The following is a 22,358-nucleotide window of genomic DNA, read 5'->3' as shown; positions in this document are numbered from 1 at the left end:
TTAGGTTTAATGTAGAGAACGGCTAAAAAGGCCTGATCATAATAGAACTTCATTTCAAGACTCGATCTCAGCAGAAATACTGAGTTTGAATCTGCAGCTTGATTCATATGAATGTCTGAGGCGAGGCCGGACCAACAGAGCCATCTAGTGGCGATGTTTGGGAAGTGTTCAGCAAACGTGGGTTATTCTAGAACAGGGGTGGGGAGCTCCAGGCCTCGAGGGCCGGTGTCCTGCAGGTTTTAGATCTCACCCTGGGTCAAGTGTTAACATCTGCTGAAGACGACAATGGAGTCTATAAAAGGTGAGCAAATAAATCCTAACATCTGGATTTATACATTTAAATGTTTTAATGAAAGTGTCCACGAAGGATTTTAGTTTAAGCGTTCAAAAGATGATTTTTACATGAGTAATAAACTGAGTTATCACCCGACTGTGGTACCGTAAATTTTAGGCCTCCAGACTTCCCAGATGTCAGCGCTGATGCGTCTCTGGGCAACTTCCTGGAGGATCTGTCGGAGCATTTTGATGTTTTTCTGGCTTTTGGCGAGTTTGTGGCCACGATCGGGCTACGTGGCTTTGTTTGGTACTGTTTGTACTTTGGTGAAACACACAGTCTGTGCTGCCCAGAAATGCAGTTCTTTACAAAACGATGGAAACTCCAAGTTTTATGAAATATGTGCATGAAGCAGTGGAAACAGGTCCAATTAAAGCATGGCGAGACATAACAGAGGAGGCCGGATCCCAGGTGTGTCGTTTAAAAACCAACCAGCTGGATTATTTTTCTAAATGATACACATCTCTGCAGCACTTTTTCCACATTAGCTGCAAATTTACAACTGGAACAAATCAAGAGTGTGGAGGTCACGGGTTCCCAAATATGTAGCATACATGTTCATGCATGCACATGTGCATATATGTATGTTTATGTAAATATTTGAACTCATATCTCCAGCTTGCTGCTCTGCAAAGTGTCAAAAAAACCAAAATACGTAAATCAGCACAGCTTTTTATGCAATTTGTCTTTTACCCAGAATGCATTGAGGGGTGGACCCTGCTAAGACGCTACTATATGTGAGAGTAACACAAGCCTGGTGGGCATGAGGAAGAACGCAGGGTTAAGCCTATTAAAAACGGCGCGTGGTGTAGCCAGCGTGAGGAAGCTCGCTTATTACAATGTAACAGCTGACAATGATCTGAACTTTCTATTTCGTGTTCCTGAGTGACGGCCTGACCTGCACTTCCTGCTGAGCACCTGTGTTCTCCTTTAAGAGGTGCAGATTTGCGACACAGAGGTGTGAGCGTATATTTCACATCCCTTGGACAGAAGTGATAAATCTCTCCGAGCACACGTTTGGATGCAGGAGAACAAAAATTTGTGTCTCCGCTCTTTAGCGGGGAACTGAGGCTGCGAGCGCTCGTTCGTCTTCATTCGTCGCTCTCAGCCTCCTCGCGCTTTCCCCTCATAACTCTCGCTATATATAACCAGCTGCATCGTTCTGCTCCTGCACATCTAAACTCGCTTAATCTGGCCTGCACAATAAGGCGAATGGAGATAAATGTCTCAATCAGTAATATTGCTGTCACAAACTCTGCAGGGGGGGAGGGGCGTCTGCTGTTTATCTGTGGAAACACGTGAGACAAATGAAGAGGAGGCGGTTTAAAACAACAAAGATTATACATTTAATATTGTTTCTCTTTTGGGCAATGCGAGATACAATGTAAACATGTACAAGATACAAAAAAAGGAACAAGACTCGTCAAAATGAGACCGTAGATAAGAAAATGTCCTGTTTTCACAAGTAATGCACATGTGCAGAAGGTCTCCAATCAGGAAGGGATCTGGACTGTGTTTGCTCTCATTAGTTTGGTGTAAGTGTGTGTGTGTGTGTGTGTGGGGGGAGGGTCTTGAATAAAGCTGCATTTGGCTCTTCATGGCATATCTTTTGAAAACAAGGACTCTGCAGGGCTTAAAGCTGCAGTGCACGACTTTGTTATAAATCCAAGACTTCACAGCGCACTGATTAAAGGTACTGGTTGTAAATTCCTGCGAGTAAATACAATTTAAAACCTTTCAAAATTAACAAAAGCAATCACAATGAAATGCGGGGAAAACGAGGGCGGCGTGTCCCTCCACGGGGTGGTGCGGCATGTGGAACACAATGGTGGCCGACAGCAGCAATGAAACAGCAGCAAACATCTGGAAACATCTCAACTCGCGCGCTGTTAAATGCTGCCCCCTGGTGGTGAAACATTTAGTTACAGTTGAAGAGAGCAGTTTAAGCCTTTCAGCACAAAGTAAAATCTTTGTCATTTGCAACTTTTCCCTCTGTCAGTGTGCAGTTACTCTCACTGCCAGAAGGGGGCGACTAAAGTCATGCGCTACAGTTTGAACCTGCTTAAAAACATGGCAACAAAAGCAGAAAGAAAAGAAAGTGAAAGAGTAGCACCTCCTTTGGTCCAACTCGAGGCCTGTAGTTGTTACTGACGTGCTGGTAACGAACTGTTTTTGTCAGAATCGAGAGATGGCGAGCTCCACGAGCTCCACGAGCGCTTTGTTTTGGCACACTGCTTTCAACAGCAGGGACAGATTCGACTCTACGAATGCACCGGTGAGTTAAAAAGAAAAACAGGCACCGCCTTTGCCATCAAAATACTACTTCAGCTGTCACTCAGCATCAGTCACTTGTGACAGCTCGCCTCGGCCGCAGCGCTGGGCGCCGTCTCCCACGCGGGAAGCCACGGCGTTCTTTGTGCTGAAATACTGTCAGATCGGCTGAGGTTAATTAAGACACACTGTTGTGCTAACTGGAAACGGGGATTCAAACGGAGACAAAGAAAGCGCCGCCGAGGAACAGCGGCACGCCTCCTTCCTCGACACAGCCTCCTCCTCTGGAGCTCCTGCTGACGCCTGCTGACATCTCAAACGACCGCGACTGCACGAGGAAGTTTTCAGAGTGACATAAATAATCTGCATCGCCTGATTTTCTGCACTTCTGTGCCCTCAGCATCCTCGTCTCTGCTCTCACGCTCTAACGAGCAACCAGACGTTAATTAAAAACCTACAACGCCCCCTTAAATGCACCTCACCTGCTCCCACACACTTGCTGAAACTTTCCCATCCAACCTGCCTTCATCGCCTCCACCATCGCTCTGCCTGCCGCCGACTTCTGAAACTTTTTTACGTCTTTCGTTTACAGCTTTAAGGCGTTTCATTAGAAGCCAACGAGCCCTTCAGATCCCGCCTCGCCCTTTTTACAACATTCAATTATTTTCTCAACAAAAACACGAGAGAATAAAGCAAAACATGAAGCCTTTTTTGTCTTATTCTAAAAAACGGTTTTCCACCAGCCGGCTCGGCGCTCTCACCCTCGGGGCTACGTCAGATGTGAGCAGCAGGAGCTCGTATCAGAGGTGGGACCAGTTCTGAAGTCCTCCTGGAGACGGTGGGGGGGCCGAGAGAAGCTGCTGCACCATCAATTAAAACTGTGTTTGACGTAATGAGATTTCACAGCTCGGCTCAGGAGAGGAGCTCATTAGATGTGAGGTTTCTTGATAAAATGGGCTTCCTGTTGAAGACATCATTGTTCATCTCCCTCCAATCAGAGCAGAGCTCCTCTCACCTCCCTGCCGTCTGTCTGCCTGCATCCTACAAACCCCTCCTTGACCTCCGACTTCTCTTTTCTCCAACACACCTGCAAACGATCCCTCTCATCACGCACATACACACTCCACCCTGTCGGGCATCTCTGTGATCTCAGCAGCTCGGCTGTGTCGAGGAAGGAGACGGAGGCGAATCAAAAACACAAAACTGCAAAGGCGCTTCACGCCCGGGAGGCGCTGTTTGTTAGAATAAAAAGAGAGAGCGAGGAATCGGACGGCCAAGCGGAGCCGTCTCGCTCCGCTGACCTCCGGGAAGATGATGGAAAACTCGAGCGTTTCCTGTAAGACTCGCGGACACGCCTGCTGAGCTGTGCAGGTGAAAGGCAAAAAGTAGCGGACGGTAACCGAGCTGTTATTAAAGAGCAAAACTCCAACGTATTATACTCGGACTATTTTCACTTTGCTGCTGAGAGTGAAAGGAGACTGACAGCGCTGAGGAAACACACTGGAAAAGCAGGAAGTGAGGGACAGGGCTGGGCCACATCATCCCGCTCACGGTAATACCGGCATAACGTTGGGCAACGATAAGAAAATATGGCGATAGAATATGTGTAAAACACGCAGTGTCTTTGTTTTCATACGCACATGGCGGAAAAAGCATGGCGGCGATGGAGAATGAGAAGGACGAAAGTGGATCGTTGAATGAAACGATGAACCAGAACTGGTTTGTAAAAATGCTGCAACTTCACTGGTGTGGAACTGGTTTAGCTTTGTCCGTCAGATACACAACAAAGCACTATTTTTGGTAGCTAGCATGCTAGCGGGCCGTCGTTATTACTAGGGGTGGGTTTTTATAATCGATTTATCGATTAAAATCGATTCTGGCTTGGATTACGTAAAATCGATTCATTAAAATCCTGAATCGATTTTTTAATATAAATTTATTTTGCCCGAAATGCCAGAATCTCTGGTGAAATCTCACAAAATTTCAACAACCACCAAACAGCTAAGACAGTAAATGAGAGCAGGAACACGGATTCTGCACAAAGACTTAAACACACAGCGCGACCCGCGGATCAGAATCAGTGAGATGTCGCCTTTCTCACGGTCGGGGCTGAAAGCCGACAGCTCGCTGATTCTGATCTGTCGGCGGTCCGCGCTTTGTGTTCACGCCCTTTATGCGCTGATTCTAAAGCTGTTAGTTTGATGTCTCTCCAAACAATATTGACCGAACCAGCAGCAAAAGAAGATCCAAACTAGGCTTCACATAAACATCGTCATGTGTTCACTCTGACTTTTACTGTTTTGCTTCACGTTGCACAGCTCTCTCTCTCTCTCTCTGTACTGTTTTCTGCATTATTCGCTTGCTTGTTACGCACAAGTCTACCGTTGTTTACAGGCTGTCGGCCGACTTTTTTCCCCCGATTTATATACTTCTGAAAAGAAAACCTAATTTCTGCCGTTCAATACTGAACAAATTTAAACTTTTTAAAATTATGCAAAATGCAAAACGCTTAGCCTTGTCTCTAATAAAACAGCTGTAACTTCAGAGGTAATGTTCATGTGTTGATTAATGGTTTTCTTTCGTTTTTGATGTACTGCAGAATATTTTTATAAAATCCCAGGTCAGGAAAATCGCCTTCATGTTTTTCTGTGTTTTATCTTCAGCTACTTTGACACAAAGGCATCTGCTGTGATACCTTTGATAAAGTCTTGGTGTGTCAGCTTCCTTTTTATAGATACAAAAATATGTAAATGTACTGATCTGAATTATAATATTTCTGACTGTCAAAATTTCCCAGATTCAAATCGAAGTGAATCGAATCGAATAAAATCGAATCGATTCGGGACCTTGTGAATCGGAATTGAATCGATTCTAGTAATCAGTGACGATACCCAGCCCTAGTTATTACCGTGTTGTTTGGAAAATACGGCGCACTTAAAATCAATCCTTTGATTTTCTGAAAGTCGACAGAGCCCCTTATAATCCCGTGTGCCTTATGTATGAACTCTGGTTGTGTTTACTGACCTCGAAACGATTTTATGTGCACGGCGCTCGAAAATCTGTCACATGTTTCAGTACGACTTTGCTAAGCTACGAAGCCGCAGCGCTTGATGGATTGTTGGAGCATTACGGCTATCGTAGGCGGAGCCTCGCGGAGTGATACGTACTGCGCTTCAACATAATGTTACCGTATTGTGTGTGTATGACCTCTTTTTAAGTTTTGTGGATATTATACATGGTTATGCTGAGGATATGTCGGCCAGTTTCCACTGGAAATGCTTTTTGGTTAAACTGTCAGCGAGGAATTTGCACTGTTACATTTTTATATAACTTTAATGCAGATAAAAAACAGCTGCTTGTTTAAGTGAAAATACATTATTAGTGCAAAAAAACCATTAAAGTTGTGAAGTGTTTTGTCTCGCGTCAATTATAACGTCAGTTTTATTGTTATCGCAAATTTTCAAATGTATATCGTGATAAATATTTTTGGCGATTTTGCCCTAATGAGGGATTTAAAGGGACTATTTCCTGTCCAGGTGCAGTGACTTGCTGAGAAATTTCATCTTCAACAAACAAATGTTGATCTGGGAGTTTCGGAGCTGTCAGCTTTGAGCTCTTTGCACTTTCAGTTTTTGTGTTTCTTCGTCTAAAAGTCAGAAACCGAACGTGAGCAGAGGCAACGGGCTGAAAGCAGACAGCTCACAGACGGGCGTGTCTGCGGTCAGCAGTGACAGTAATCAGGTTTCAAAAATCTGTGCGAATCTCTCAGCAACAAAGCAAATAAGGGAATTTCCCACGATGATTTAAATGTGGAGTTAAACACAAAGTCAGCCGACCCCCAAAAACGACCGGGCTCTGCGCGTCGGCCTCTACGAACAGCACGATCTCTCTGCAAAGACAGCGCGGGGGGAAAAACAGGATTTTCTCTATTTGGTGTTTATCCTGGAAGTTGATGGATTGAACTGAAACGGCCTGAAGGAGCGTTCGTCTCCCCGGTGTTTTGTTTACCGCCGAGACGCTGGCGTCGACGTCACTTTGCCAGCCGGCGGTCCCAAAGGTCAACATCGCCGCGGCGATCGCTGACGAAAAGGCCCGACTTGGTCTGACAGCCGTGGGGGTAAATGTCAAAAGGGGCTTCCAAGCAGAGGACACAGTCCAGAGGGAGAAGAAAACAACACAGAAACAATCAAAGAATTCCAGTCAGGCACAAACGTGACAGCTGAGAGCCCCGATGATGATGATGATGATGATGATGGAGGGCCAGTGAAGATCCCAGATGGCTGTAATGTCACTACAGAATGGGTCAGCTGACTTCTCCGTCCACAGCTGACATCCTCATGTTAGTTCATTGCGTCGCTGCTTTGGTCCGACGAGTGCTCTGACGTTAGGACCTCGCTCGCACACCCGCTCTCTGAAAACAGACTTAAACACGACACACTGGAAAAGACGGCAAAAGCCTCGTGACCGGCAGCCTGACCGGGAACATCTACTCCCGTCCCACTACGACCTTCCTCCTTTCGCTGAAGCATTTTTGTCTCTTTTCTTCTTCTTTTTTTAATCTATTGCACATTTCCTCGTGGGTTCAGAACGAAAGAAAAAAAGAGGAAATAAGAAAAACGAAGTAAAAGCATGAATAAAGATCGATGCTACACAGCTAAACGCAGGCTCGACACAGAACGATTCCCTTGCAAGTTCAGCTCAATCAAACAAAGCGATATGCAATAATAATAATAATAATAATAATAATAAATGTGCTGGAGCGAAATGTTTAGAGTGATTCGACACATTTACATAATGCCTTCGTCTCAAAAGATGGGGCCTGTCAGCACCCAGACGGTTACTGGTTTTATTTATAGGTCCATACATCAGTGATTTTATTACCATCACAGGACACGCTGAGGGTTTCTGTGTGAATGAGGGGAACTGTGGAAATAATAATACTATTCATTATAAATATGCTTTTATCAGGCATTATGTAAAGCACAATAAAGATGAAGGAAGTGCCCATGATTTGCTAAAGCTGCAGCAAACAGCATCGAGAAAAAAATCACTTTTCAGAAACTAAATTCTTGCCCAATGCGAAACAAAATGTGCAATAAAACAGTTTTAGCTGCACTAAGATTAAAAACAAAACAGTTTTTGTGGAGACCAGCAGCGCATTTCTTATTGCACTGAGGTAGGACTGCAGGAAAGCCTCACAGTCACGCTGTAGTACCTTTCAACTTCCACAAGAGGTCTCCAATTTGACCAAATCTGTCACTGAGAGCAGAACTCATCCTCATGTTTGGAAAATATTAAATAATTACAAAAAAACATATTCAATAAATAACATGCTGAGTTTTTACTGCATCTTTACATTAATGCACCATAAAAGCAGTTTTTAAAGTGCACTAACTCACAAAACAGAACCACTTCGTTCCTCGTTATTGTCGGTGTGCGATCATAGCGAGACCACAAAAACACAAATATGGTTTTGTTAAAATAGATAACTGCGATCTAGCAGGTACTGCACTTTGTTTAATACTATGATACTGTCCAGCAGGAACATAACGAGAAGTTCGTGTTCATTAGAAAATGTATTTCAGCAGTCTTGAACATCAGCCATCAGAATTTTGAACTTTGACTCCTTTTGGAAGAATTATTTCTACCGTCACATTTCAAACAGTTGCTAATAACAATAAAATACCTACTCTAGTCTCTGTTTAAATCCCAATACTGCACAGCAATATCTGATATTACAATTAACTCGTCACTTCCTTCAAGTGCTTCCAGATACTGATAGAAACCTCGTTTTAGGCAATTTGGTGAAAGCGTGTTACCATTTGTACCGTGAGTAAACGGTAAAACCCAAAAACTGCCAATGAAGTGATATCTCTCTTTGGTTCAATCACATTTTGGCCTCTAATCTATTCAAATAAATCCCTGGATTAAAGTTATTTCACTACGCTTCCAGTATGCTTGCAATTCATCACCGCGATAGCTGCATTATGACAACACAATATACACAAAATCATTTGTTCCTGGAGCTAAAAGCTGTGCAATGAGGTTATCCTGACGCTTGTATGAGGTCTCATTGTTCCGTTGCTTGTTCTGTATTTTTCAAGTTTCACAGGTTTGTTGGGTTTTTTTAAATAAATTTGTTCTCCCAGATGACTACATCCAGGGAAAATAAGATATTTCTGTGGTATCTTTGATAGAAACTGTTTACAGAAACCGAGCGTCAGCCGTCTGTTCTGCCAGAGTCGAGCTTTGGCTCGTCCAATTCAAGGCTGTCGGTGGAAAACAGATGTCACAAGAAAGCAGAAATAATTCTCTAAGGAAGACTTGCATCAACACGAGACACGCTAACAGAAACAAACTAAAGAGAAGTTGTGATGATGAGATTCAACTATCGTCTTTTGATGACTTTGTGGCTTAAAACAAATAAATCTGGGATCTTGAGTCCCTTCACTCGTGCTTTTCTTTCTTTATCGAACTGAAGACGTCTAAATCCAAACTTTGCGCTTCGTAACTTTGTATAGAAACGCTCTCGGTGGTGTTCATAGGACTATGGCACTCTGTAAAGATTTGGTTGATTTACTGGTTTGCCATCCACCATTTAGAACCTTCGTTCAGGTGACCAAATACAAAAGGCACTTATTGGCCATCGTAGTCAGTGATGGGCAGGATGAGCGTAGCCACTACTCTTCTCCGCTTCTGTGTTTCATGACACAAACCTCTTTAAGAGGTCATCGCTCCCAGTTAGACCAGTTTACATGTCAGACACAGCATCCAACTCGAACTTCCTCAACCAGTGTGGCCAATTCCATGTTTCTGTCTCTGCTTCCCAGGTAAAATATTGAAAATCTTCCGACTCCTTTCGTATAAATTTTAGTAAACCAGCACTAAAAGTGTCCTTTTTTATCAGATTAAAACATTTTTCTCCTTACACAGTCTGACCTTATGTCAATTCTCAAGGACATATTGCTTAAGGGAGATTGCGGGTAACATTCTCAAGGAGTAACGCCGCCGCCCAAGGGCCTAGAGCGGGGTATGGGGGCTGGGGGTGGGCGTGGCTACGGATGTAGGCTTGCCTTTATTTTTTCCGCTCAAGATAGTTAGAGGGGACCCAGCCTTTGCGGGGAACCAGGCTATCCTGCACCTGGCAGTACCACCACCCATTGGGGTTTCTCTCCAACACCTCCAGACAGGTTCCCTCTGTGAACCCCATGGTCTCCTCGTCGCCACGGTAATCAGCAATGGACACATACACATCCCTGCCAAGGTTGTTGTGGATCAGCTGGCTCTTCTCCAAGGGCTTAGGTCTGACCGTGGACACGGGGATACCGTTGCGTTGGTTAACTCTGCTCAGGGCGTCTTGGACGTTGCTTGTGCTGAACGCGCTCCCCGAAGACAGACTGGAGCGTTCGGCAGGCCTCGTTTGGCTTTCAACAACTACGTGTGGCCGCACGGTGCTGAATGAGGCGTTTCGGCGAACTCCTAGAGTGGCAGAACCGGAACCATAGTGATCGCTCCTGCCCAGCGACTCGTTCCTTCTCAAGGACCCTGTTGTGTAGTGCGCGTCCTTGGCTGGCTGCGTAGTGGTGACAAATACAGACTGAGGCCTCACCGCCACCTGGCGTACCCCGTTCCTCATCCTCACGCCTCCATTAACCATCCCAGATGGCTTCGAGAAGCCGCCGGGAGGCTTGGAAGGAATCGGTGGAGAGTTCCTCCTCAAGCCTTGATGCTGCTGCGTCAGGCCCTGAATATTAATGTTATTGAGGGCCAAAACATGCTGCTCATTCTTCTCCAGGCTGTTGGACTTACTCCCACCACTCCCGTGTCCGTCTAAGCCACCACCGTCGCCCATTTGTCTGACAGCTTCCAGGTAGTATGAGGGAGCCCAGCCTTCTTCGGAGCCCCAACGGATGTACCACCAACCACTCTCCTGTTTCTCCAAAACCTCGACCTCAGCCCCAGCTGGAAAACTGATCTCAGAGTCCTGGACTTTCTTATAGGCATCCACGGAGCGGTAGAGATTGGGGCCCTCCACATCGGAGTCACCACGGCTTCCTTTGGAGTAAACCGAGGAGAGATCTGAGGTACTGCGTGAACACACCGAGTCCTCTGATGATATAACAGACGCTGTTTCAGAGTCCTCCCCACGAGAAGGTTTGAGGCTATGTCTAAACTGACTCGTAGGCCTCAGCTGTCGTCTCAGAGAGGTGATGTCCATCCTCTCTGGACTCTGGGGCTCTGATTTGGTCAAAAGGGGCTTAGGTCTGACGGAAGGCTTGGGCCTGGTGGAGGGGCTCTGGCCTATTCTCTGCTCCACCTCCCGGTTGAAGACAGGGCCTTTCTTGGAGCCTCTGCTCAATTCATCTGATGACGAGTGAGGGCTATTATCCTGGGATCTGAAGCTGATATCTATGTGTCTGCCCAGGGTCTGACTTCTCCGACTCATCTCTGGTGTCATGGCTTTCATGGGCCTGCCAGGTAAAGGCGAAGATCCGGAGGGTTTTCTTGGGACTGTGGAGGAATGGTAGCTCCGTGGGGAGTTAGGCTCACTGGAACCTTTAGTCACACCGCCGCTCGGCCTGAAGCCATCATTCTCATAGATACACTCCTCCTTAGCAACCTCCTCTACAGACCTGAAGGAGGTTCTTCGATGGGCAAAAACTGGAGACGCCTTGCAAACAGGAGGTGAGGCCTTGCAGGACGGAGGGGAGGCCTTGCAAACGGGAGGGGAGGCCTTGCAGGACGGAGGGGAGGCCTTGCAAACGGGAGGGGAGGCCTTGCAGGACGGAGGGGAGGCCTTGCAAATGGGAGGGGAGGCTTTGCAGGACGGAGGGGAGCTGCTGTACTTGTCGCTGACCACACTGTTGATCTTCACATCGCGGGAACGCTCGTCCTTCAGGGGATCCGGTTCAGGCTCACCTTCGCATCCGACTGCAGGAATATCGTATTCAGGTTCTTCGTACACAGCCCTGCTAGGCACCTCTGTGGTTTTGGAGGAAGAGTTAGCAGAAGGCGGAGCCTCCTCAGATTCTTGTTTTTTGACAGGTGGAGCTGGAGGAGGGACTTTGGGGCGGGTCAGTGTGCTGGACCTACGACTGAGGTTGGGCTTTTTGCGCTTGTCGATGTAGGAGCAGGGGGCCCAGCCCTCCATCTCCCCAATCTGCACGTACCACCAGCCTCCAGGATTCTTCTCTATTACCTGCACAACAAGGAGTAAAGAGTTACTAGAACAAATACTCACTTATATATATAAAAGTTTGCTACATACTAGTGATTAAAGGCATGCTAATGAAAGCAGAATACTGTAATAAGATCAATGATGCATCTATTACTGCAGTTAAAAGAATCACCTCAGTATAACTTAATAAAAAACCCCTGAAGGAATCTGTCATTATCTCCACCCTCATCCTGAATCCTGCACAGTGAATTCTGTCTACGTCATCACTTTCACACACAGTATCCAAGGTCGTCTCCTTTGTGCCTCAGCTTTCCTGCCTATCGGGGGAGCACTCAGTCTGCATACATATTCAACATGTCTCATCTGAGCGACAGCACTGTAGATCCGGCCTCTTACATCAGCCTTTTGTCCTCCACGGAAACTGATGCCATCAGAGATCGAGGACTGGAAATCTGCTATGGTGTAATACTCTGCTTCCACAGCAGGGGGCTCTGGTGGCTTGGGTAACTGGAAGCCCTGCACAGCAAAGAGAGAGAGAAGTGAGCCGCTCACGTTGAGCCATCCTGTATCTGACACATAAAACATAAGATGTGATTTATGACTGCATGCAATCGTGATATATAAATATGAGGGTAAATGTAAGGTGTGCACGTACAACACTGGGACAATCGCAGATGATGTGTAAATGTGCCTCAATGGTTGCTATGCAACTCCTGCAGTAGTCTGAGAGCCAATTAGATTTTTTCTCTTTTTATATTATTTATTGGTATTTATCCTTGCACTGAAAGATTTTGCAGCTGTCTTCTTAAACACAAGAAGAGTCTCGACTGTGATCACATGTTCAGCAGAAGCATGGCAACATCACTGAGCACGCAGGAAAGGCGCTCCGGGTTTGACAGTAAGTCTTACCAAGTTGGTGTCTCTTCTGGGGGGAGGTTTTTGCCGCAGATTAGGAGACCCTGATTAAAAATAATAAGATTTTATTAAGAATAATTCAAAAAAAGTAAAAGGTTAACACTCGCTGTAACAAACAAACACCAAACATTTAGTTCTGAGATGAATTATGTCACACTGGAGAGAACAACATATTTAAAGACAAGCAAAAGTAAGACTGATTTTGTCCACAGCCACGTGTGGAGCATCGGTTTGTTAAAAAATGGGCTGGTCCCAAAGGATGGATGGGCGGAGCCGAGCGATGTCTTAGTAACCACAAACTGACCACAGATCCTTAGTTTGTGAGTGAAACCGAGGCCGAAACACACAGCGAGCATTTTATCACATTACAGGTTAGCGTGACAGAGCACGGTTAGATGCAGCAGGCGTGTAGCTTACCTACAGCGCCGAATCCTGCACAAATGGAAAGGGGCGTGTCTTAATGTTGCATTCGAGCTTTAGGCTGAACTTTAAACCTTACACACAACACGTTCTCTCACCGATTTCCACTCTGTGCGGTGCCACTCTCGCAACAGCCGGGGAGCCCGGCTCGCCTCTCGCTTTATTCTCATTCAGGGCGGCGCTCGCCGCTATTCCGAGACACGGGCTGTTGGTGTCCCGGCCCGCGCTCAGCCTGCGGCCTGTCGCGGCGTTGATCTCGGAGGGCATCGGCAGGCTGATCTCGCTCTTGGAGAAGTGGCGTTCCGGCGTGGTTCCGCCCTCTCCGTCTGTCTGGATGTCCTTCTCGCTAACAGACTTCTTTTGCAGCAGGTTGCTGATCTCCATGATGTTTCCGATGATCTCCACGGGGCCCGTCAGCGTCTTCTTCCGTGGGGAGAAATCCTCTTTAATCTTCTTCAAGTAGGAGGCCGGGGCCCAGCCCTCTTTCCCTAAATACCTGCAGCCCAAACATATAAAGACAGAACGTTTAATATGACATCGAGTTTGTTTCCTTCATTATTATGATTGAACTCAGGATCAGGTAAAGCTGCTCTTTCCATACAGCACAGAGCAGGAAGTAGACTGTGCCGGGAGTGACCTGCTGTCCCACAGCAAAATCTCAGGTTTCACTCTTATTAGTTTCCCCTCAACTCCCCTGATCCTGGTTCTCTTCCTGCTAAAAGGGAGTTCTTTCTTCCTGCTATTGCCAAGTTCTTGCTCACAGGTGGAGGGAGCGCTCTCTTTTTTTAATATTGCAATTTTCCAACATAAAGCACTTTGAGCCAGATTCCTGCATTCGGGAGTGAATTCCACAGCATGTCTTTATCCTGTCTTCTAGAGGTGGGAATCACCAAACATCCCACGATACAATATTATTGCAATTTTTTTAAATATTTTGCGATATTCAGATTCTGTACATAAAGGTAAACTTTATCAATATTCATTTTCTCTAATATCAAAGTCTCACACTCAGTCTTTCTCTCATTTCAGTTTGATTGTTGACAAACTGAACGGTTTGTATTACAGTCTAGTCCAACTTAACTGAATCAACCATCTGGTACAATTATAGCTATTCTGAACTATGCAGTTTATGAAAACTATGCAGCCCCTTCAGCAACTGAAGAATTTGAAAGTAAATTAAAACAAAATATAATTTTACATTAAATAAAAAAGTTTTAAACTTAATTAAAATAAAACATGTCTTAAATTAAAATAAGTAAACTGTCATGTTTATTGCTGCCAAAGTTAAACACATTTGGACAGTGAAGGAATGTCAGGATTCTTGCTCAGAAAAAGGATCAACATGCTCTGAAGTCAGAGCACAAAAACCTTTTTTGTAACAAAATATCGATTTCTGCTGTCCCTGTATCCATACATTATTAGCAAACAAAATATCACCATACTACACAGTATCGATTTTTTACCCCACCCCTACTGTCTTCCTTCTCTCACCCCAACCAATCACAGCAGATGGCCCCGCCCCTCCCTGAGCCTGGTTCTGCTGGAGGTTTCTTCCTGTTAAAAGGGAGTTTTTCCTTCCCACTGTCGCCAAAGTGCTGCTCATAGGAGGTCATATGATTGTTGGGTTTTTCTCTGCATGTATTTATTGTAGCGTCTACCTTACATTATAAAGCGCCTTGAGGCGACTGTTGTTGTGATTTGGCGCTGGATAAATAAAACTGAAATTAATTGAAATTAATCATTTAGACTTTAGATCATGATTGAATCTCTCACTGAAGCCATTTTTTTAAATTCCAGCTGACATCCAGGTCTTCCCTCTCCATCACTGCTCTGCTCCCAACATTCAGTACACCTTGGTACATACATGTATGTGTGTGTTTGTGTGTGTGCTACTATTTCCTACTGCAGCTGTGTAGTAACAGTAGTGTAATGAGCTCAGCATGGGAGCTTCATTTAGTGCATTTTAATACACTCAGAAAAAACGTGTGATTTGAGTAATGACTGAATGTGTCGCAGCAGAGCTTTAATGCACTCCTGCTGCACAGTGGCATCATGAGCTACACGTACAGTTAATAAATAACTGAAAAATTCCACAATTTCTAGTGTTTAAAAATGCATGAAATCACACTGAGTCAGATCCTGTGTGTTGCAATAAAGGCACAATTTTAATTCTGGTGATGTGAGTAGCCAAAGGCAAGTAAACAGAATGCATAATAGATGCAAAGAGATGCTGCTTCCCCACATTTACGCAGTCATTGTTATGCTAAACGAGTGATTTCAGAGTGCTTAGTGAAACAATAAGTAATGCTCCAAACGAAACTCCGAGTCATTTCCCCGGGAAAGAAGAGACGCGACTGTTCCCTGTTTTCCGTTTCACGACACCCAACTGCGACCACAAGGAGTCCCCGTAACTAAAAAAGCTTCATGCACGGACTTTGCTGTTTAAAGAAGGGCCCGCTGAGAGCAGCGTGACTCAGACATGCATCTGCAGGATTATTTTCTGTTGGACACGGTGCTCAGAAATGACTCGGTGTGCACTGCAGGGAGTGCCAAAGAGAACAAGCTGTTAGGAAAGCAGTTAGTGTGCATGACAAGTGCACGCACAGCAGCTCGCGTACGCGCCTCAAACAGGAGCTCTGGATCCATGTTTGTGTACACGTTGGTATGTGAGGCTCCACGAGGCGTCATGTGATAGCAATCAGCTGTGCAGCGGAGCGCCCGGGGACGCGAGGAACTGAACAACTGTGAGGAAATACACACTGGCTGAGTAAACGACACACGCGTGCAAACACGCGGGCGGCTCTGACGCCACCATATGTTAACGCTTTCTTCTCAGCGCCATTATGCAAATGAGAGCTCCAGGAAATTGTTGCTCTGATCGCCGAGACGACGAGGAGCAGCAGCCTCGCGGTGAAATGTGCGGGTTTGGCGTGCATTGTTTACCCACCTGATGTACCACCAGCCCTCCAGGTTCTTTTGGATGACCTCCACGGTGACCCCCTTCTCAAAGCTCACCTCGTCTTTTCCTTGACTGGTGTACGGCTGGATCGTCACATATTTCTCCTCTGTGGGGGAAAAGGAGAGAGGAAACAAGATCATTGAAAAGTCTCACACTGCTGCAGATTACGCCATCGCAGAGGGAGAACACGGTCAGTGTGACCCACTTTAACCCTTTAAGACCTACCATAGAACCAAGTCCGCCAGAGCTTATATTATATGTTTACATGCTGTGGAGCCATTTTTGGGAGCATTTCAAGTTGCTATACATCAATACAACCATTACAGCCCAGATTTTAATAATATGTCTGCATTAAGTGCATAGTAATTACATAAATTGCAAAAAAGTGCAATAAACTACAAAAAAATTGAAAATCGTTTTGGGTTTTTAACATATATTTCTAGTTAGAGAAATTTAAGAGGCTTATCCCTCAAAACTGTAAATACAAAAAAGTTGCACAAAATAGTTTCCCACCACAGGAAATTTATTTTGAGTGTCTTCATAGTTTTATTTTTGAAATACACCAATTTTTATACACTGCAGGAAAAACAAAAATAAATATTATACTGCAGATTTGCAAAAAAGCAGCATATGCATCAAAATAAACTATTTCCAGCAGTGCAATATGAGTCCTAAGCATCCCAGAAACCACACAGAAAGTCATAAAGTCAAACATAACTTTTAAAAACACCAGTATAGGCTCATGAGGTCCTGATGGTAAAAAACTACATTTCTGCAAAATGACATCACTTCCGGTTTCGGGCAGGTCATGGCGGACATGCGATAGTTCGCGCTGATGGACGTAGGAAGTGTTATGAACAGCTGATCAGATCGGCAAAGCATGTTTCTGGAATATTATGTTTTTGTTGCTGCAAGTGCTTTTTATGCAGTTTTTGCAAAGTTATATGTGGAAGGAAACTGTGACCGAGGACAAGCTGATGGCATAAGATGTAAGTACAACTCCTCCGGTTTCATATGCAAAAAAATTTTTGCGCTAGCTCACGTGGTTGCAGAGCTACCGGGATTTAAAAATAGTTACGCAAAACAGAGCGTGCTGCTCTGACCGGCTTTAAAGGGTTAAACACCATCTCCACACCAACAGAAACACAAACCTCTCGTCTTTGACCTGCACATAAATAGCAAACGGCGCCCTCTACAGGCTGAACCTTTAGGCCTCGCTCAGGCTACATGAACCCAGACTCAGAATCATTACTAAGCAGCTCTCAAAGAGAGAAGATCCAGAAGCAGCAGCCGGTGCTGCTGCACGTCTGATGCATGAATACAAATGGCAGCTGTTGTAACGTAGATCACGGTTTCCTAATAATTACAGAATTACAGTATTTTACTACAATTAAAACCCTGTTAGGATAACTAAACCTAAGTAAACCGATGTCACAGCCTTTCCTGTTTCACCCAGCACGCTCCCTTTAAACCTCAAGTCTTTGGTCCACTAATGTGGAGCAGAGTGGAATTACTGACCCTGAACCTGCACTCAAAAACACTCTGGGTGTGGAGGTGAGTACTTGCAGATGGACAGAGAATAACAAAAGTCAGATCTGGAGCATCTGATAAATGTTGTTATGGTCGTCTCGAGCCGAGCGTGTGCATCAGTTTGTCGTCTCTAATTCTTTCATCTGGAAGAAAAGATGAAAGATTCAAGTAATCGCAATCTGCACAGAGCCGTGAGCCGAGTGGGCGGGACTATAAATCAGTGGAAGGAGCTGCTGCAAACAACAGCGCGGTGATAAACCTCAGGGACACCCCACCCCCCGGCCCTGCCGTCAGCAGCTGATCCACCACCGAGAGGTCGAGACACCCTGACCTGGCTTTGTGTCAGGATGAATCAACGTGAGGAGATGTGCTGTAATTGAATTTGAGTCAAGGTCTCCAGTGGAGCTGTGTCAGCAGGGTGTGAGCGCGACTGCTCTTCCATTAGCAAATTGCATCCTGAGAGAACATATATCTCCTGTGATCAGTCTTTGTTTTTGTCCTTTACTAAATCAAACTACATCTGAAGCGTCTGCACGGAGCTGCGAAGCCTCATTCACCCGAATCTCGTCTCTAGCTCAGGAACGCATTAGCAGCCGGGGACGGGTGGGTGGGGGCTCCATTTCTCTGCTTCGCTCAGCTTTCTGCAGCTCCTGGTAGCAGACCCAAACCATCTGGTTGCCAGGCAGCATAAAGCGACCGGGACGTTGGGCCACAGTCGAGAGCTGAAGTCTGACATGACTACAGTGAGCGTTGCTTTAATGGTGAGACTGTTTCTGATGGTGGAAAAAAGGCGACCGGTCCAAGAGTCTTCAGCCTGTTTGCAGCCAGGAGCGCTCGCTGCCATGAAACTCGTCTGTCCCCGGCTTCTCTCGAGTCCTCTGTGACCTCACGTCATCGGGACGACTTCTTCAGCCAGTAAACCTCAGCAGGCTCGTTCTCTGCCTCCGTTACTAAACATGTTACAAGGACAGATCAAAAACATTTTTGTAGCGGATCGATGTTGATTCAATTCTCGTGTTTTTGGGCCGTATGCTGGGAACAGATCGTGTGCCTCTCATATAAAACCTGCTGTTCCCATCGCTCTGATGTTTTTGTGGTTACTCCGGTTCATATAGGGTGACAGGCGGGGTTTACGGGGTCAACCGTGTTGACCACAGGTCGCTGCGTCATGTCAAATTAGCAATGCTAATGTCCTGTAAACACCTGAAAGGTCGGGACACACAAAAGCTGCTTCCATCAGGGTCCTTGATTAACTACGTCCACACTAATGCGCCTGATGGTGGTCGGGAAAGCCCGCCACTGAAGAGACAACAGGAATTTCCTGTGAAGAGTCTGCTCTTAAAGGTAAACGCAGCGTTTCACAGCTGTCCTCCACAGTTCAAGCAACAACTTTCTAACCAGCGTCGCACCAACAGCCTCACTGTGTGTCTGGGACTTTCACATTTTACTTTCACCACCCAGAAACGTTTTAACGGAGGCTCGTTGCGTACCAACATCACAAAATTGGAACGACACCACCGAGCAATAAAAGCTAAAAAGCTAAGGTGTCTTAAACAGCAGCTTGGTTCTCTGGTGGCGACAGCTAGTCGAGTGACTCATCCACGCTGCAGAGGTCTGTGATTAAAAGCAGTCTGCAGATTGGGCCGCTGCCCCACTTTCACACTTTCCATTGGATCGTTGGGTCGTTCTGGGAGACGCAGCTGTAGTCAGGCGATGTTCCCGCGGACATGGCCGACCGAACGAAGTGGTAATCCTTTAATATTTCTACATTAGCCACTACGGCTGGTGACAAAGAGGTCCCCACTCTGAATTCATAACCAGCTGAGTGGGAGATGTGAATGAGTAATGCCCCACTGCTTCTCAACCACATTTCAGATAAGATAAGATAAAACTTTATTAATCCCTCGGGTGGGTTCCTCTGTTTCCAATAGCACAGAAGCTACAGAACGTGAGCAGAATATTATACATATACACATATATAAATACAGAGACATGTGTAAATAAAATATACGAAAGGGATAAATAGAATAAATAGGAATAAGAATACAAGGGAAGTGCACGTTTCAAGTATTGAAGTCTATTGCACCGTTGACTATTAACCCTTTAAGACCTACCATAGAACCAAGTCCACCAGAGCTTATATTATATGTTTACATGCTGTGGAGCCATTTTTGGGAGCATTTCAAGTTGCTATACATCAATACAACCATTACAGCCCAGATTTTAATAATATGTCTGCATTAAGTGCATAGTAATTACATAAATTGCAAAAAAGTGCAATAAACTACAAAAAAATTGAAAATCGTTTTTGTTTTTTTAACATATATTTCTAGTTAGAGAAATTTAAGAGGCTTATCCCTCAAAACTGTAAATACAAAAAAGTTGCACAAAATAGTTTCCCACCACAGGAAATTTATTTTGAGTGTCTTCATAGTTTTATTTTTGAAATACACCAATTTTTATACACTGCAGGAAAAACTAAAATAAATATTATGATGCAAATTTGCAAAAAAGCAGCATATGCATCAAAATAAACTATTTCCAGCAGTGCAATATGAGTCCTAAGCATCCCAGAAACCACACAGAAAGTCATAAAGTCAAAGATAACTTTTAAAAACACCAGTATAGGCTCATGAGGCCCTGATGGTAAAAAACTACATTTCCGCAAAATGACGTCACTTCCTGTTTCGGGCAGGTCATGGCGGACATGTGATAGTTCACGCTGATGGACGTAGGAAGTGTTACAAACAGCTGATCGGATCAGCAAAGCGTGTTTCTGGAATATTATGTTTTTGTTGCTGCAAGTGCTTTTTATGCAGTTTTTGCAAAGTTATATGTGGAAGGAAACTGTGACCGAGGACAAGCTGATGGCATAAGATGTAAGTACAACTCCTCCGGTTTCATATGCAAAAAAATTATTGCGCTAGCTCACGTGGTTGCAGAGCTACCGGGATTTAAAAATAGTTATGCAAAACAGAGCGTGCTGCTCTGACCGGCTTTAAAGGGTTAACAAAAAGTATTGCACAGTGAAGTGAAGAAGCACTACAGCTTAGTTGTCCCCCCTCCCTCTCCCCTCCAGAGAGGAGTTATGGCCGTGTGCAGAGGAAGCCCAGCATTGTCCATAATGTCCAGCAATGCCACTGTCACCAGAGTGTCCAGCGTCATGCCGACCACAGAGCCAGCCTTCCTGATTAGTTTTTCCAGCCTGGATGATTCCTTCTTTGCTGTGCTGCTCCCCCAGCACACCACAGCATAGAAAAGTACTCCAGCAACCACCGACTGGTAAAACATCCTCAGGAGCTTCCTGCAGATGTTAAGAGACCTCAGCCTCCTGAGGAAGTACAGTCTGCTTTGGCCTTTTTTATTTTTTTTATACAGGTGCTCTGTGTTGCATGACCAGTCCAGTTTGTTGTCCACCCACAGCCCGAGGTACTTGTACTTGTTGACCGCCTCCACCTTTGTCTAACGTGGCCGTGACGTACGACTCCATCTCCATCACACTGCTCTCATTTACAGCCCGCTTTAGGTCAACTTCAACACTTCCATCAGGAGCCCACTCTGTAAATCAGCCGGGTCGGATTAATCATTAATCAGTGCTCTGCTGCCTGCTGGTCCAGGACTGAGTGGACGCAGAGCTTCAGTCGGGGAATGTAAAGTTAAAGAGAAACAAAGATGGTTCTCAGAGGTTTTCCCTTGTTTTCTCGGCTCGGGACGAGCAGACAAACGGACAGTCTGGATTAGAAAGCGCCGGCTCGCTCCTCAGCAAAGAGACGCTTGTTTGTTTCTCTCACGTTTCAGCATTTACGCAAAAATGACTCGACGAAACCACAAGTATCCAAAAATTTAAATGTTAAAGTCATTAACAGCCTTTCAAAGCCTAATGAAGCAACAACACTGTTACGCAACCGTTTACATGACGGGGCTCGGCGGCCGTCGAGGTCGCGGCGTTCGTGCTGCGGGAGCCAAACGCTTTATTATCTAAATCTGTTTAATGCAGTCCAATTATTTTGCTTCTTAGCGAGAGCCGGGAGCGTTCCACATGTGAGGGAGCAAGATTTGAGATTTTACTGTCAGAGCTGACTCATGGCCACCCAATATGCTGCTGCTGGCAGATACTGGGCCACTTGTTGTTTTTGTGTTAGTGTAGTTGTTCACCACACAGACTACGTGAAAGGAGAGCTGCAGCTACAGCTGTGTGATTAAAAACACTGTATTAGTGTATCGAGCAGCAGACCTGAGCTTCTAACTCACAGGGATTACAAACACTGAGCCCTATTTGACTTAATCGTTCACTTTGGCCACGTTTAACACAAACATCCACATCCAGGAAATAAAGAAGAACACAACAGGTCCCACTTAATGCTGCTGAGACCACAGAGAGACAGGACCACACATCACAGAGTCGTTTTATCTTAAAGAGTCTCCACATTAACCTCTAACATCATCTCATTTACCCTGAACTGTTGCACAGATCTTTACTGTTTGTTTCCAACTTGGCTACAGGGACACACAGGGACACACAGGGACACACGGGGACACACAAGGGGATACGCAGGGACACACAAGGAGACACGGGGACACACGGGGACGCGCAGGGTCACACGGGGTCACACAGGGACACACAAGGAGACACGGGGACACGCAGGGACACGCAGGGTCACACGGGGACACGCAGGGAGACACGGGGACACGCAGGGACACACAGGGACACACAAGGAGACACGGGGACACACGGGGACACGCAGGGACGC

At 45.5% G+C, this 22,358-nt stretch overlaps 1 protein-coding gene across 9 annotated transcripts in view; it reads right to left on the bottom strand.

The window, feature by feature from the left end:
- Window positions 1–1,656: 1,656 nt before the first annotated feature.
- sh3pxd2aa (SH3 and PX domains 2Aa) overlaps window positions 1,657–22,358 on the bottom strand; it is a 116,436-nt gene continuing 95,734 nt past the window's right edge. For 7 of the 9 annotated variants that reach the window (XM_085161988.1, XM_085161992.1, XM_085161990.1 and 4 more), the window contains 6 exons: window positions 16,066–16,183; window positions 13,217–13,614; window positions 13,116–13,130; window positions 12,693–12,742; window positions 12,180–12,299; window positions 1,657–11,804 (listed from right to left, as the gene is read on the bottom strand). In XM_085161988.1, coding sequence (XP_085018114.1) covers window positions 9,681–11,804; window positions 12,180–12,299; window positions 12,693–12,742; window positions 13,116–13,130; window positions 13,217–13,614; window positions 16,066–16,183 — 2,825 coding nt within the window. In that variant the 3' untranslated portion in view covers window positions 1,657–9,680. The remainder of the gene's footprint in view (window positions 11,805–12,179; window positions 12,300–12,692; window positions 12,743–13,115; window positions 13,131–13,216; window positions 13,615–16,065; window positions 16,184–22,358) is intronic. The other 2 variants (XM_085161989.1, XM_085161991.1) reach the window with 1 other exon arrangement.

This window comes from Neolamprologus multifasciatus, chromosome 6 (assembly GCF_963576455.1).
Source record: "Neolamprologus multifasciatus chromosome 6, fNeoMul1.2, whole genome shotgun sequence".
In the NCBI taxonomy this organism is placed as follows: Eukaryota; Metazoa; Chordata; class Actinopteri; order Cichliformes; family Cichlidae; genus Neolamprologus; species Neolamprologus multifasciatus.
This window is presented reverse-complemented; position numbering and strand designations above follow the sequence as displayed.